The 15,555-nt window shown below is 54.4% G+C and overlaps 1 protein-coding gene across 4 annotated transcripts; it reads right to left on the bottom strand.

Moving 5' to 3' along the window:
• Nucleotides 1-4: 4 nt before the first annotated feature.
• ZBTB32 (zinc finger and BTB domain containing 32) lies at nucleotides 5-13,500 on the bottom strand. Of its 4 annotated transcripts, none has more exons than XM_063657551.1 (7): nucleotides 13,373-13,500; nucleotides 4,949-5,065; nucleotides 2,477-3,460; nucleotides 2,154-2,227; nucleotides 1,977-2,045; nucleotides 1,687-1,851; nucleotides 5-1,506 (listed from the first exon to the last, which is right to left on the bottom strand). In XM_063657551.1, exons 3-7 carry the CDS (start codon nucleotides 3,355-3,357, stop codon nucleotides 1,232-1,234), a joined length of 1,464 nt encoding a protein of 487 aa, XP_063513621.1. In that variant the 5' UTR covers nucleotides 3,358-3,460; nucleotides 4,949-5,065; nucleotides 13,373-13,500; the 3' UTR covers nucleotides 5-1,231. The 4 variants fall into 4 exon arrangements, with proteins under 4 accessions (XP_063513621.1, XP_054318159.1, XP_054318153.1 ...); XM_054462184.2 differs by having other exon boundaries at nucleotides 2,477-2,521; XM_054462178.2 differs by lacking the exons at nucleotides 4,949-5,065; nucleotides 13,373-13,500 and adding an exon at nucleotides 4,528-4,716.
• Nucleotides 13,501-15,555: the final 2,055 nt, after the last annotated feature.

Here is a 15,555-nt window from a genome sequence, read left to right as displayed (position 1 = left end):
GCCCGTGCGCAGGGCCGGGGGGAGGGGAGAGAGCGGGGGCGGGGCGGGGCGGCCGCGGCGCACGACAACAACCAGCGCCGCCGCGGGGCCGCCGGAGGCCGGGGGCCGGGCCGGCCACGCGCAGGGCACCACGGGAGAGGGAGTCCGCGGCCGGCCGGCGCCCTCGGACCGCGCCTGGGGAGCACAGACCCCGCGTCGCGGCCGCAGAGGGGCGAGCCGCGGGGGCCTCCGGGAAATGTAGTCCGGACGCCTCGCTTCTTCCGCCGGCAGGCAGGGCGCGAGGGCCGGGACTGCGGGGTTCCCGGCCAGGACCCGGAAAGCGGGTTGCCGGGTCTCCGGGAGGTGTGGTCCTAGCCCCAGGCTCCTCCCATTGTTCTTGGCTAGGCCGGCGGCCAGCGTGGACTACCACTCCCAGGGTGCCGCGGGCTCGGGCCCCGGGACCCCCCGACGCCCTGGGAAATGCAGTTCGCGGCTGCAGGAGGCGTGGGCTGGAGAAGGAGCGGTGGAAAGCATAGTCAGTCTCCTTTCCAGGCGCGACCTGGCGGCGGCTCGGCACAGTGTGGAGGGAAGACGCCGGAGAGGCCGCGGTCTCGGTGTCGGTGTGCTCCCGGAGAGGAGGCGGGTGGCCGAAAGCAGGGTCGGAGCACGCGTTCCTCTCTCGCGGGGGCCGAGCGTTCCCAGATCAGACTCCGCGCGCCATGGATTGCAGTGGAAGGGGCGAGTGACTTGCGATCGCACAAGCTCCCACCAGCCCAGGACCGGCATGCCGCGAGGTGTGCCCGGACACCGAGTCCTCGCGGCCGGCTGCCTCCTGGGGAGGACGGGGCGCCTCGGGGGTGGAAGAAAGTGTCCACCCCGCTGGACGGCGGTCGCAGGGCCACCAGGGGCCGCTACAGGACAAGGGGCGTGGGCGGGGGTGTGCACAGACTAAACTCGGCTTTCTAGTCCTGAAGGGAGGGCACAGGAAACTCTTTATTATGGTGATGAGATCGACAATCCCCCCTACTGTTAACCTTCGTTCCTGTACACTTCAGTGTCCTCACCCTGTAGGGCTCGCTGGCCTGGGCTTCTGCGACCCGCGATCGTCCAGGAGAGGGCACTCGGCGCCCTTCCTGGGGCGCTTCGGGGGCGGAATTTGCTAGGCCGCCGTAGCAGCGGTGCCAGGTCAGAAGCCGAGCCGGCCTGCTTTTCGTTTAATTGGACTCTTGGCTAAGACGCTACCGACACCCCGTCAGGTAGTGGAGGAAGAAGGACAACAGGGAGAGGTCGAGGGCCGAGACGGCCTCGAGGAGGAGTAGAGGAAGGTGGAGCGGATGGTCCATCCGGGCGGGAGTTGGCTGGGCGAGTGACCGCGCATGTGCGCCTGCATGGAGGCCAGGCTGGGACAGCCGGCCCCGCACAGGGGGCAGCGGTACGGAGCGGCCCCGTGTGTCCGCAGGTGCTTGGTCATGGCCGAGAAGTCCCGGGAGCGCTGAGGACAAAGGCTACAGGAGAAGGGCTTCTCTCCTAGAGCGGTCGGAAGGGGAGGCCGGTGAAGGAAGGAAGAAGGGGGCGAAAGCTGGCCAAGTTAGGGCTGGATCGGGCCACGGGGCTAGGGGATTGTGCGGGAACCGGGCACGCAGGTGGAGACTCAGGAGCGGAGTTGGGAAGAAAGCCGACAGTTCACACAGGGCAGGGCGCCCATACCTGTGTGGACTCGGTAGTGCGTCTCCATCTGATGCTTGAGTGAAAACCTCTTTCCACAGACAGAGCACGCATAGGGCCGAGACCGAGCAGGAGGGACCGGGGGAGGGTGCGGGCGAGGTGGGCAGCCTGCCTTGTCCTCATGACCCGCACAGGTTGCAAGTGCGCCTGTGGGGACAGAGAAGGCAAAGGAGGGCAGGGCCAGGAATCCCAGCACCAACTCACTGTACCATTCAGGCAGGAAATCAAGGGCTACAGTGGGTCTGAGGCACGAGTGCCCCCGCCCGACTCACCTGTGTGCCCCTGATCAGACTCTTCCATCTCCCCAGGGCTGAGCTGTGCAGGGCCCTGGGGGAGGGAACCTGGAGGGAACAGTGGGAGGTAGGGGCCCTGCTCAGGCTGGACTCCTGGAGCCCCACCCCAGAGAAGACATCATGTTACAGGTGTATGCAGGACAGCGAGGGGCTTACCTGGGGTGGGGCTGGAGGAGGCCAACTGGTTCTGGCTCCAGAGCCCTTTGGGGGCATTTAGGGACAGTGGGATCCTGGGATGGGGTGGGGAAGAGTTACAGCTTTGGCTAAACCTGGGAGCCTGGCCCCTTCCTGAAGCGGGGGTGTCCCAAGTCCTCCCCCGGAGGCTGGGCTTTGGCATGCCCTGTGGCAGCAGCTTCTTGTCTCATCCCCAGCTCAGGAACTGTGTAGTAGAGATGCGGTGCCCTCCCACCCAGCAGGGCTGCCCCTCCTGGGCCACGCCCTCCCAGCCTGGAGGCCGAGCGCTAGACCCCTCCACTCACCTCTGGTCCCGCCAGACCTCCTGCCAGGCTCCAGTGGTGGGGGTGCTATGGTAGAAGGGAATGCCATATCTGGGCGGCATCAGCAGGATGCTCCACAGGGCAGGCTGGCCCCCCACCAACCAAGGGGCCTCAGCCCACGAGGGCCTAGGGGTGACGCTGGTTTGCAGGGAGCCTGCTGGGGGAAGGGGGCCAAGGAGCTCGCGCAGACTTTCCTCAGAGCCCCCTGGATTTTCCCTCAATCGCATGAGCACTCCATGCTTCCCATCTGCTCCCCTTTGGCCAACAGGGGCTTGGAGGCGTTTCTCTTTTGACCTGGACTGTTCCTGCTGAGCCTCCTGCGTTGCTCCTGCCATCTCGGGGCTGCCTCTTGGTGGCGAGTGCTTGTGCAACATCTCCTGTTCTCTCCCACCAGTTCTAGAAACCTGCTCTGGTTTCTGCTTCTCTCCAGGGTCCCCCAGTTCTCTCTCAGGATTCCTTGAGGGTTTGTTTGGCTCCTCCTGATGTTTCTTCAGGCCTGGATCTGGCTTTTTAGCCCTGTCCTCTCGAGCCCTCCAGCATGCCTCTTCCAGGGACTGCACTCCCAAGGCCCTGGCCGCCTCCTGAAGGGGCCTTAGCTCCCCAGGCTGCAGCTCTACATTCTCCCCATACACAAAGTTCAGGAGCTGGGCAAAGGTAGAAGGGCTGATGCCTTCTCCCAGAGCCCACTGGCCCCTGCGGCCCAGCTGCTGGCTGACACCTGCTAGCACCAGGCTGTGGGCGGGGAACTCCTGGCTCCCTACGGTGATCAGAGTATCACATAGTGCTGGCCGGAGCCTGGCTGCTAGCTGTACCAGCCGATCAGAGCCATAGGGGCTGGGCAGTCTTATGGGGGGCAGGGACATTGTGCCTTGCTGGGGTACCTAACTCAGAGGCTCTAAGAGAAAGTCCACAGTGTGAGGTCCGTGGTTGAAAGGGGGGGGAGGAACATCTCATCTCTTTTCAAGCCTGTGGATGTGAGGGGAGAGGGTGTGAGTTGCTGATCCTAGATCAGAGCCCTCTGTCCTGAGTGAGCAAATAAAGTAACTCAAGAGAGGATCGGAGCTTATCCAGAATCATAGCAGGTAGGCAGGTGGCAAGAGAATGGAAATCAGACCAAATTCAGGACTTAAAGAGCAAGGGCCATTTAGTTAACAGAAATATCTAGTAGTGGGTTTAAGACAGGCGTGCGGGAAGTCTGCCAGTTAGCAGTCTCTGATGTAAAAGATAGCAGATACTGCCACTTCTGCTTCTCCAAGCCCCTCTGCAGGGAAACACCTCCGTGCAAGCCAGGCTTTCTTCATTCCAGACAAGGATCACCACAAAACCCAGTCAACCCTGGCACTAAGGGATGGAGCATGACACAGTTTCATGGGAGAGCTTAGAAAGCTAGTGGGTCCTCCCCCAAAAGCCCATCGCTCCTGAAAGGCAGAGAGGGCAGCATGATAGGGATCCTGGCTGCAGGAGCGCAGGCGCTAAGGCATCCGGCAGTCATCACTGTGAAGCTGAAGCTTCTAGAACACATCCTCAGGGAAGGAACCAGACATTCCCATCCAGAGAACGAGGAGAGCAGGTGCAGAAGCCACAGGAGAGGAGGCTCCTGACCCAATGATGGAGAGACGTTTTGGAGAATGGACCCCTGAGGAGATGGGAGGAAAGGACATGGGGACTGGAGACAGGGAGGCTGTTTCCTCTCAAGATTCGGGTAAGGAGATGGTTTAATTTGTTTTTCATAAGACAAAAAGTGAAGAATAGAAAGACAGCACCCAACCAGGCAGGAGTTTCTCACACATCAAAACCACCACACTGGCTTTTAAGAAGAGAGCTGGGAACCCAGATATGAAGAGAACCAGAACCTCAGTGTCTTAGCACCCAGCAGGCAGAGTCCTAGGTGCAGGTTCCCTGTGAGCAAGGGCCCTTGGGGCAGGGAGGGCTACACTTGGACACCTCAGGGAGAGGGCTCTAGGTTGGCAGGGAGGGGACAGAAAGAGTTGTGATGGGAAGAAGGCCTCAGCTGGGGAGAGGCCATCACTCACCGCTTGTAGCTTCTTCCAGGACACCGCATGCTCTGAACTACTGTTGGGGCTCCTGGGGCCCCCCCGGGAGCTAGCCCCGCCCCTGACCTCACAGGCCTCCATTGGATGTCCCAAGTATCAGTCTGCCACAGTCCCCCCGAGGGGGTGTGGTTTTCTAACCCTGCCTCTGCCTTCTGCCTACAGGAGAGACCACCCCCTCTACCTCCAGAATGCACACATTCTGCCCCTAGCCTCCTGTCTCCTCACTTCGTTTGTGAACTCCTAGAGTCAAAGAAGTGTATCTGTGGCAGCAAGGACCTTGGAATAATCAGCCCTGCCTTTGAGTTTCATCTCTGCCATTTACTAGTTGAGTCATCTTGGGCAAGTCACTTCTCTGGGCCTCAGTAACCTCATTCATGAAATAGGGATAATATCTGCTTACCTCATTTGGAGGTGGGGGTGAAGATGAAATGATGTGACGAATATGAGTGTGGTTTGTAAGTACACAGTAGCATTCAGTGGTATGGTTGTTTCTTAGAGATGACGGCAGAGCACACAGCTGCAGAAGTAAAAAGGACTGAAACATTTGGATCCCAAGAATAGGGTGGAGGAGCCAGAAGCCAGCCTCCTCCCTCTCCCTGACTTGGTACTGGGAAGCCTCATTTGCTGGCTGGGAATGATCTGGGGGTGGGTGTGTGACTGACTCAGATCCTCCCACAAGCTCTGAAAGGGGCAACCCCAGGAAGGACCTGTGGTGGTCTTCGAAGAGAAAAATCTCCTTTTCTTGGGCTGATGACAAATGACATTTCTCTGAAATCAGGACTTGGGTTTCTTTCACTTCCTGCCCAAGGGGTCAAGGTCCCCGGAGGTTTCCCCTCTTTTCACACTTCAGAACTCTTTAATCTGGGGAAAGGATGGGGTCTGAGAGGCTCAACTTTCTTTTTCTGTTTCTTATTATTCTCTTATCCCTGATCTTATAGCAAAATTTTCATTTATCCAACAAATTTTGATGACATGTTTATTTTGAGACGGGGTCTTGCTCTGTTGCCCAGTGGTACGATCACGGCTCACTGCAGCCTTAGCTTCCTGGGCTCACGTGATCCTCCCACCTCAGCCTCTTCAGTAGCTGGGACTACAGGTTTGAGCCACCATGCCTAGCTAATTTTTAATTTTTGGTAGAGATGGGGGTCTCACTATGTTACCCAGGCTGGTCTTGAACTCTTGGGCTCAAATGATCCTCCTGCCTTGGCCTCCCGAAGTGCTAGGATTATAGGCATGAGCCACTGTGCCCAGCTGATAAAGCATTTATGATATGTGCCTGGCGTATATTAGATACACAGTAAATGACTGGAAGATAAACAAGTCAGGTACTGGTAAGCTGCTCTGGTGACAAGGCACAGTCGGCTTCCCCATAGGCTTCTCTTTTTTTTTTTTTTTTTTCTTTCTGAGACAGAGTCTCGCTCTGTCTCCCAGACTGGAGTGCAGTGGCGCAATCTCAGCTCACTGCAATCTCTGCCTCCCAGGTTCAAGCGATTCTCCTGCCTCAGCCTCCCGAGTAGCTGGGATTACAGGCACCTGCCACCACACCCGGCTAATTTTTGTATTTTTAGTAGTGACAGGGTTTCGCCATGTTGGCCAGGCTGGTCTCCAATTCCTGATGTCAGGTGATCCACCCACCTCAGCCTCCCAAAGTGCTGGGATTGCGCCCGGCCTCCCATAGGCTTCTCTTAAGGGAGAATGATCTAAGAGTCCTGGTCCCCTCCTAGATGCAAATATTGTTTCTAAGCTCCCGTTTCTCCCTTTGGCTCCAGGACCCTCAAATGTTCAGACCAGCCTCCCACTCTCTCTTTCCAGGCCCACCACGCCTTCCCTCCACATGAGTGCCGGCACATGTTAACCCTTCCTAGATCAGACAGGGTGTGTCAATGGGTGAGGCTGGTGGAGGGGCAACAGGGTGGGGAGAGGGGAAGATGAGTCAGAACGAAAGGGAAAATGCAAATGTGAGAGCTGTGTTCATCTGCTACTCTGAACGTTAACTATTTTCCATTTCTGAGCTTTCTAATTCCTCACACCACCACACCCAGGGACGCATTAGACACCCATATAAAAGACACAGAAAGCATCAGTCCCTCTGATATGTATGTACGCACAGGGAAACACCCTTCCTCCAACACAGAAATACAGAGTCCCTCAGGACAAGGAAGGAGTGCGGAAAGCCCTGAGGGACTAGCCCCAGGGATGAGGAAAGGTACAGGGGTCTGGACGATTACGTGGTCACCCATCTGAGTGTGGCCCCCTCGCTTTCCAGCCCCACATCATGTGCTTGTGACTCAGCTCCCCCACTGGTTTGCTCATTGATGATCGAGAGAGTTGGAGACTGCTCAAAGGGCAGCATTCTGTGTAAGCCAAATATAGTTGACAGGGAGCATCGGTGGGCTTTTGGGGAACCTAAAAGGGAGGAGGGGCAAGGGAACTCCCCTTTCAGTGAACAAAAGCCCCCAAGAATGGGGAACCCCACCTAAGGATATCCCCTTAGAGACCGCCTCCTAGAGTTATCTCCAGGGCCCTTTGCACTGCAACCCTTATGGTGATGACACCCTGAGCGCTTCTCTAGCCTCTTCCTGCATTCTTGACAGTGCAACCCAAGCCATCCTGCACTGAGCACAGATGGCAGAAGCAGACAGCACTTTGACTTGGAAGAGTAGGGACACTGCTGGTGCTGTTTTGTTTTTATTTTGAGACAGAGTCTTGTTCTGTCACCCAAGCTGGAGTGCAGTGGCGCCATCTCGGCTCACTGCAACCTCTGCCTCTGGGTTCAAGCGACTCTTGTGCCTCAGCCTCCCAAGTAGCTGGGGTTACGGGCATGCACCATCACACCTGGCTAATTTTTTGTATTTTTAGTAGAGATGGGGTTTCACCATTTTGGCCAGGCTGGTCTCGAACTCCTAACTTCAGGTGATCCACTGCTGGGATTACAGGCGTGAACCACCACGCCTGGTCTGTTGCTGTTCTTAAAAGTACTCCCCCTCCCTAGACTCAAAAGCCTGACCCCACTTCCTCTTCCTGGGCTGACTCGGTAGGAATCATCTGCAGTTGTCTCTCTGGAAAGAGCAAGGAAACAACAGGTTATGCAGACACAAGCCTGTGTCCTGCCAGAAGGTAGAGCAGGTAGAGAGATTAGGTAGGGCAAGATTGGAAGGGGAGTATGTGATAAAAGGCAATATGATATCAGCCTCTCAGTCCTTTTTAATACTTACATTACTTTCTTTTTTTTTTTTTTTTTTTTGAGACAGAGTTTCGCTCTTGTTGCCCAGGCTGGAGTACAATGGCGCTATCTCGGCTCACTGCAACCTCCGCCTCCTGGTTCAAGCAATTCTCCTGCCTCAGCCTCCCAAGTAGCTGGGATTACAGGCAACTGCCACCACACCTGACTAATTTTTTGTATTTTTATTAGAGATGGTGTTTCACCATGTTGGCCAGGCTGGTCACAAATTCTTGATGTCAGGGGATCCACCCACCTCGGCTTCGCAAAGTGCTGGGATTACAGGCGTGAGCCTACATGCCCGGCCTAATGCTCGTATTACTGAATAAAATTTGAAATCTGATTTTTTTTTTTTTTGAGACAGAGTCTTGCTCTATTGCCCAGGCTGGAGTGCAGTGCCGCAATCTCGGCTCACTGCAACCTCCGCCTCCTGGGTTCAAGTGATTCTCCTGCCTCAGCCTCCCGAGTAGCTGGGATCACAGGTGTGCATCACCACACCCAGCTAATTTTTTGTATTTTTAGTAGAGACGGGTTTCACCATGTTGGCCAGGCTGGTCTCGAACTCCTGACCTCATGATCTGCCCGCCTTGGCATCCCAAAATGCTGTGATACAGGCGTGAGGCACCATGCCTGGCCTGAAATCTGATAGTTCTTATTCTTACTGATAGGCTTGACCAATGGGACTCTAAGGGAAAAATGTGCAAGGGGCTCGGGGCACATCCTGGCTGCAAAGTCAGAGCTTCCCAGAAATCCTTGAATCATGAACATCTTGAGGCACAACCCAGCTTGATGTAACAATGTCAACACAGCAACACAAATGCCAATTCTCCTTAAATATTATAATTAAAATCAAACCATCAGAATAGACCAATGAGAGGGATGATCATTTGTTTTGTGAAAAAGTTCTCCCTCTATTTCACTTATTTTAAATATCAAGCCCTCTTCCCAAGCCAAGTTCAACACGATTCAATTTAGAAAAATTCTGTGAACTTGCCGCTCTTCCCGTGAACCCATCTCTTTCCGCAAATGAAGGTGGTTAAATTCCCCACAGCATTTTATATAGATTAAGAGCGATTATCCAAATCTTACATGAACTTTAAGTATGTTCACTCTTTCGCCAGGTGCAGTGGCTCACACCTGTAATCCCAGCACTCTGGGAGGTGGAGGCAGGCAGATCACCTGAGGTCAGGAGTTCAAGACCAGCCTGACTAACATGGAGAAACCCTGTCTCTACAAAAAAATCAAAAAATTAGCTGGGCGTGGCGGCACATGCCTGTAATCCCAGCTACTCGAGAGGCTGAGAGGAGAACCGCTTCAACCCGGGAGGTGGAGGTTGCGGTGAGCCGACATCGCGCCATTGCACTCTAGCCTGAGCAACAAGAGCAAAACTCTGTCTCAAAAAAAAAAAAAAAAAAAAGAAAAGAAAAAAGAAAAAAAAAGATGTTCCGTCTTTCTGGTTAAGTACATCCAAGATTTCCAGAAAAGAGTCACCACAAGGAGCGAATTAGTTCCCTTTTTCCTTTAAATTTGTGCTCTATATGATCCAAGAACCAGCTATAGTCATACCCAGGTGAGCTGAATCTAGCCTCTTCATAGCATACCCTTTGTGGATTAACTGGAAAAAGAACTAGACTAGAAGTCGGAAAACAGTTTTCACTGCATCCATTCACAGTGAATGGCCCTTCTCTTTAGCACTCATATGGAGCCAAGTGTTCCAAGACCCTCAATTTCCTCACAGGGGCTGTTTCAAGACCAGTACAGAATACTAGTGTTGACTTAAACCTGGGCAAAGGGTCCCATTTGGACCTCCTCTGGCTGTATCCCTTCGCATAGGCTGAGTCAAAAGGCATCTAGAAAGTGCCTACCCGGAACTGTGAGCTCCCACCTCACTTCTGGACCATGCTCTGAGAACTCAGCACCCTGGATTTCCTGGACCAAGTGACTCTGAGGCCCCCTACACAGGACTCAACCCCAGGCCTGTATTCATGAGAGTGGACTCTGACTGATGTACACACACGCTAGACCCTGATTTTGTGTAAGGGATTTGTAGACTGAGCTTGGATGTACAGGCTAGAATGTGAGACACCTTGAAGTATGGGCCAACACCAGGCGTGGGAAGAAATGAGGGAGTCTCTGTCATCTTGCCCAGGTCCCATAAATAATATAGGAAACCGCTTTATTCCAATGGTTCTAAATCTCTTAGGGAGTCACCATCAGGTTCAGAATGTCACCCATGGGACCAACTCTTCTTTTTATTGAGACAGAGTCTCCTTCTGTCACCCAGACTGGAGTGCAGTGGCACGATCTTGGCTCAGTGCAACGTCTGCCTCCCAGGTTCAAGCGATTCTCCTGCCTCAGCCTCATGAGTAGCTGGGACTACAGGCACGCACCAGGACGCCCGGCTAATTTTTGTATTTTTAGTAGAGATGAGGTTTTACCATGTTGGCCAGGCTGGTCTCAAACTTCTGACCTTAAGTGATCCACCCACCTCAGCCTCCCAGAGTGCAGGGATTACAAGTGTGAGCCATCCAGCCTGGGACCAACTGTTGACATTAGAAAATGGCAGACACAGGCCGGGTGCGGTGGCTCACGCCTGTAATCCCAGCACTTTGGGAGGCCGAGGTGGGCGGATCACACGGTGAAGAGATCGAGACCGTCCTGCCCAACATGGTGAAACACTGTCTCTACTAAAAATACAAAAATTAGCTGGGCGTGGTGGCACGTGCCTGTAATCCTAGCTACTCGGGAGGCTGAGGCAGGAGAATTGCTTAAACCCAGGAGGCGGAGGTTGCAGTGAGCCAAGATCACATCACTGCACTCCAGCCTGGTAACAGACCAAGACTCCGTCTCGGGAAAAAAAAACAAAGAAAATGGTAGACACTTATACCACTTGGCATATGAATGCATGACAAGAGATTGACAGATTACTCTGAGCCTCATGGCTGGACAGGTTAACTATCCTCTTGCTTATTCTTTGCCCTCCCCTCCTCGTAATATACATGCATACCATTAATAATTGTTCTTCTTCTTTTTTTTTTTAGAGACACAGTCTTGCTCTCTTAGTCACCCAGCCTGGAGTGCAGTGGCACAATCATGGCTCACTGCAGTCTCGACATCCTGGGCTCAAGTCATCCCCCCATCTCAGCCTCCTGAGTAGCTGGGATTACAGGCATGTGCCATCATGCTTGGTGGCTGTCTGCTGAGCTGGGATTAACTGCACACTTCACGTGCCAGCACCCTGGGCCCCCACCACACCATAGAGGGAATGGCCAATTGAGCTGCCCCAATATTAACTGGTTTCGGGGTTAGACTTCCTTGAATTCCACTCATAAACTACTCCTTGCACCCTCACCCCTGGTTAAAGAACTCCGAAAGCATAAATACCACTGAACAGCTGAATGAAACTAGGTATAAACACCCTGCCCCATGAGTATAAAAAGATCATCAGTAAAGACAACCTGGGTGATTTCCTTTATGTTATTTACTTATTTATTTTTGAGACAGAGTTTTGCCCTTGTTGCCCAGGCTGGAGTGCAGTGGCACGATCTCGGCTCACTGCAACCTCTGCCTCCTGGGTTCAAGTGATTCTCCTGCCTCAGGCTCCTAAGTAGCTGGGATTACAGGCATCCACCATGCCCGGCTAATTTTTTGCATTTTTAGTAGAGATGGGGTTTCATCATGTTGGCCAGGCTGGTCTTGAACCCCTGACCTCAGGTGATCCACCTGCCTCAGCCTCCCAAAGTGCTAGGATTACAGGTGTGAGCCACCACACCCTGCCAAAACCTGGGTGATTTCCTAAAGAGGAGAATATCTCACACACCTCTTCTGTGCTCCACTACGATGTTCATCCTCCCCATGCACCTGCCCCGCACCTACAACCTGATATCTTCATCTTCTAGGAATGATCAGAACAGGCATGGGAAAGAGTGGGACAGGGAGAATGAAAAGCTCCAGACATGACCCAATCCCAGTTTTGTTTTTGTTTTTGTTTTTTTTTTTTGAGACGGAGTTTCGCTCTTGTTGCCCAGGCTGGAGTGCAATGGCATGATCTCAGCTCACTGCAACCTCCGCCTCCCAGTTACAAGCGATTCTCCTGCCTCAGCCTCCCTGGTAGCTGGGATTACAGGCATGTGCCACCACGCCCAGCTAATTTTGTATTTTTAGTAGAGATGGGGTTTCTCCATGTTGGTCATGCTGGTCTCAAACTTCTGACCTCAGGTAATCCACCCGCCTCGGCCTCCCAAAGTGCTGGGATTGTAGATGTGAGCCCCCATGCCTGGCCCTGCTTTTTTTTTTTTTTTTAATTAATTATTATTATTTTTTTTTGAGACGGAGCGTTGCTCTGTTGCCCAGGCTGGAGTGCAATGGTGCGATCTCTGCTCACTGCAACCTCCGCCTCGTGGGTTCAAGCGATTCTCCTGCCTCAGACTCCTGAATAGCTGGGATTACAGGCACCTGCCACCACACCCGGCTAATTTTTATATTTTTAGTAGAGACAGGGTTTCACCATGTTGGTCAGGCTGGTCTCGAACTCCTGACCTGGTGATCCACCCACCTCAGCCTCCCAAAGCGCTGGGATTACAGGTGTGAACCACCACGCCCCGCCACCCAATCCCAGTTCTGTACAGAGCCACCACAAGGCAATAATACTTCATCCAGCGCAAACAACTCGGCTGAGATTCAGAACCCTTCTCCCTAGAATCTCCAGAGGATTACTGGCCTAACCTCTTGGCCACATCATCCAACCTGGACTCCATACTGGGAAATCTGCCAAGAACATCTCAACCTGGAGTCCAGAACATTCACTCCCAGCCCAGGCTGGCTCCAAAGACCCCAGAAAACCTTCATGTGCGCACTAGTTTCATCTGTTGGCCAGTGACTTCCTACATAACTTTTTTTTTCTTTTCATTTTTTTCTTGAGACAGGGTCTCATTCTGTCGCCCAGGCTGGAGTGCAATGGCGTGATCTCAGCGCACTGCAACCTTCACCTCCCAAGTTCAAGCGATTCTCCTGCCTCAGCTTTCTGAGTAGCTGGGATTACAGACGTGTGCCACCACGCCCAGGTAATTTTTTTTAGACACCCCATAGAGACAGGGTTTCTCCATGTTGGCCAGGCTGGTCTCAAACTCCTGACCTCAAATGATCCATCTGCCTCAGCCTCCCAAAGTGCTGGGATTACAGGCGTGAGCCACCGCGCCCAGCCCCTACATAACTTTTGGAGATCCACAGGCCTCTCCTTTCAGTCACCAGATCCAGGCTCAGTCCAGAGACCCCTGATAACCTCTCATTGTCCGGAGGCCATACCTCATGCAGAGTTAAGGACCTTCAACTTCCCCACAACACCCTTCCTACTCAGGCTGGCCTCGGGGGCCGTGGACCAACTCAGAGGGCAAGCTGGCTTAGCCTCTGCCAAACCTAGGCCTAAAGGTGGCCAGGAGGCTGCATTTCCAGCCTCTCAAAGGCAGAGGAAAGCCCCAAGGGCTAAAGCCCTCAACCCGCACTTCCCAGTCATCAACGAGGTCCAGTCAAGCCCCCATACTCCCAGATTTGCCTGGGCCAGGCCCAAGCCCAAGAAAGTAAAGTAAGAAAAACTATGGCACTCACCGGCCCAGACCCTGTTCTTCCTTCCCTTTCAGCCTCACATACACCCAGGACGGCTTAAGGCCGAGTGACCGTTAAAAGTGGGGAGTGGAGCGAGGCCGGGGACGCAAGGCTCCCGCACGTGGTCACCCCTGGATCCTGAGGCGGACGCTGATTGGCTGCAGCGCGGGCCGCATTCTCCCGCTCAGGCCAGCTGAGCAAGCTGGGCAGCCTGGGAGGCACCTGGGACAGCGCCACTCCCGCGCGTCTGCCTCGGACCCGCAGCTGATTGGCTGTGAAGGGGCAGGGCCTTGAGTCTCATTGGTCCATAGGCTTCAGGCCTCTTAGGCTGAGATTTCATTGATTTCCAGCCGGACCCCAGCGTTGATCTGCTGTGGAGTCTGCCTTTTCACACTCTCTCCATGAAGAGACTGGACCCTGATTCTCCTTCACCTGAACAGCCCTGGAGGCTCCCTCAGCAAGTGCTCAGGAGTACCACTGTCCTTTTTCTTTTTCTTTTTTTTTTTTTTTTGAGACAGAGTCTCGCTCTGTCGCCCAGGCTGGAGTGCAGTGGCGCGATCTCTGCTCACTACAAGCTCCGTCTCCCGGGCTCACACCATTCTCCTGCCTCAGCCTCCCGAGTAGCTGGGACTACAGGCGCCCGCCATCACGCCCGGCTAATTTTTTGTACATTCAGTAGAGACGGGGTTTCACCATGTTAGCCAGGATGGTCTCGATCTCCTGACCTCGTGATCCACTCGCCTCGGCCTCCCAAAGTGCTGGGATTACAGGCGTGAGCCACCACGCCCGGCTTTTTAAAAAAATTATTATTTCATTTTTATTTTATGAACAGGGTCTCCCTCTGTTGCCGGTGCTGGAGTGCAATGGTGCAATCCTAGCTCACTGCAGCCTCGAACTCCTGGGCTCAAGCAATCCTTCCATCTGGGCCTCCAAAAATTCTGGGACTACAGCCGTGAGACACCGTGCCTGACCTGCCTTTCTTGCTTCTATTTTGCCACCCTAAGTAGCTCCCATTTGCAAACCCTGTCACCTTTCTCTCAACCCTTTACCATCTGTAAAGTGTGTAGGGGGTGTGTAGGCTGCCGCCACACCTGATTGGCTGGGAGGCCCGTAAGAGCAAGCCAAGGCCAGGCACGGTGGCTCATGCCCGTAATCCCAGAGCTTTGAGAGGCCCAGGTGGTAGGAGGATCGCTTGAGCCCAGGAGGTCGAGGCTGCAGTGAGCTATGATCACACCACTGCACTGCAGCCTGGGCGACACAGTGAGACCCTGTCTCTAATAAATAAATAAAAATAAAATAAAAGAGCCAGCCAGGCAGGGCACGGTGGCTCACGCCTGAAAACCCAGCACTTTGGGAGGCCGAGGCGGGCGGATCACCTGGGGTCAGGAGTTCGAGACCAGCATGACCAACATGGTGAAACCCCGTCTCTACTAAAAATACAAAACTTAGCTGAGCGTGGTGGCGGGCGCATGTAATTCCAGCTACTCGGCAGGCTGAGGCAGGAGAATCGCTTGAACCCCGGGAGGCGGAGATTGCAAGGAGCCTAAATCGCGCCACTGCACTCCAGCCTGGGAGACAGAGCGAGGCTGCGTCTCAAAAAAAAAAAAAAAAAAAAGAGCCAGCCAGGCTTCGGTGCCTGTGGACAGCTCCCTTTTCTCTCTTGTCCCACTCCACCACCATTGCTGGCACAGCTCACTCTGCCTCGCCTGGAAGCCTGGAAGTGTACAGGGACAGGGAAGACACAAGAGGGGGGCAGTGCCTTGCCCCGTGATGGCAGCGCCTTGCCCCGTGATGGCAGCGTGACACTTGCACTTCCAATTCCCACTGCCACCTCGACTGTATGCTCAGCCAGGAGTAACCGCGCGCAGACGTGTCAGCACTCCCGCCCCCAACCATACCGCAGAGGGAACGGCCGATTGCGCTGCCCCAACATTAACTGGCCCGGGGGTTAGACTCCCTCCAGCAGGGTTTCCCCCGGGGCAGGGCTTCGGGGATGACAAGCTGCGAGCTCGCCCCTCGCCAGTCTCCCGAGGTGCTTGTCTGCGGGGCTTCTGGCCCGGCCCCCGCGGCGGTTGCACCGCTGATTGGCTGGCTCCGCTCCTTTCTAAGTGGCTTAGCCTGGGATTCGTTCTCAAGCATAGCCAATGAGACGCCAGGGCGCCTCAAGGAGGCGGGCATGACTCCAC

The sequence above is a fragment of the Pongo pygmaeus genome, chromosome 20, assembly GCF_028885625.2.
Source record: "Pongo pygmaeus isolate AG05252 chromosome 20, NHGRI_mPonPyg2-v2.0_pri, whole genome shotgun sequence".
Taxonomy (NCBI): Eukaryota; Metazoa; Chordata; class Mammalia; order Primates; family Hominidae; genus Pongo; species Pongo pygmaeus.
This window is presented reverse-complemented; position numbering and strand designations above follow the sequence as displayed.

Excerpts from the sequence above, each read along its gene's own strand:
- ZBTB32 (XM_063657551.1), bottom strand. The coding sequence starts at position 3,357 with ATGTCCCTGCCCCCCATAAGACTGCCCAGCCCCTATGGCTCTGATCGG. Across the intron at positions 2,228-2,476 it reads GAGGTCTGGCGGGACCAGAG|GATCCCACTGTCCCTAAATG; the intron begins GTGAGTGGAGGG and ends ACCCCATCCCAG. Across the intron at positions 1,852-1,976 it reads GTCTGATCAGGGGCACACAG|GCGCACTTGCAACCTGTGCG; the intron begins GTGAGTCGGGCG and ends CTGTCCCCACAG.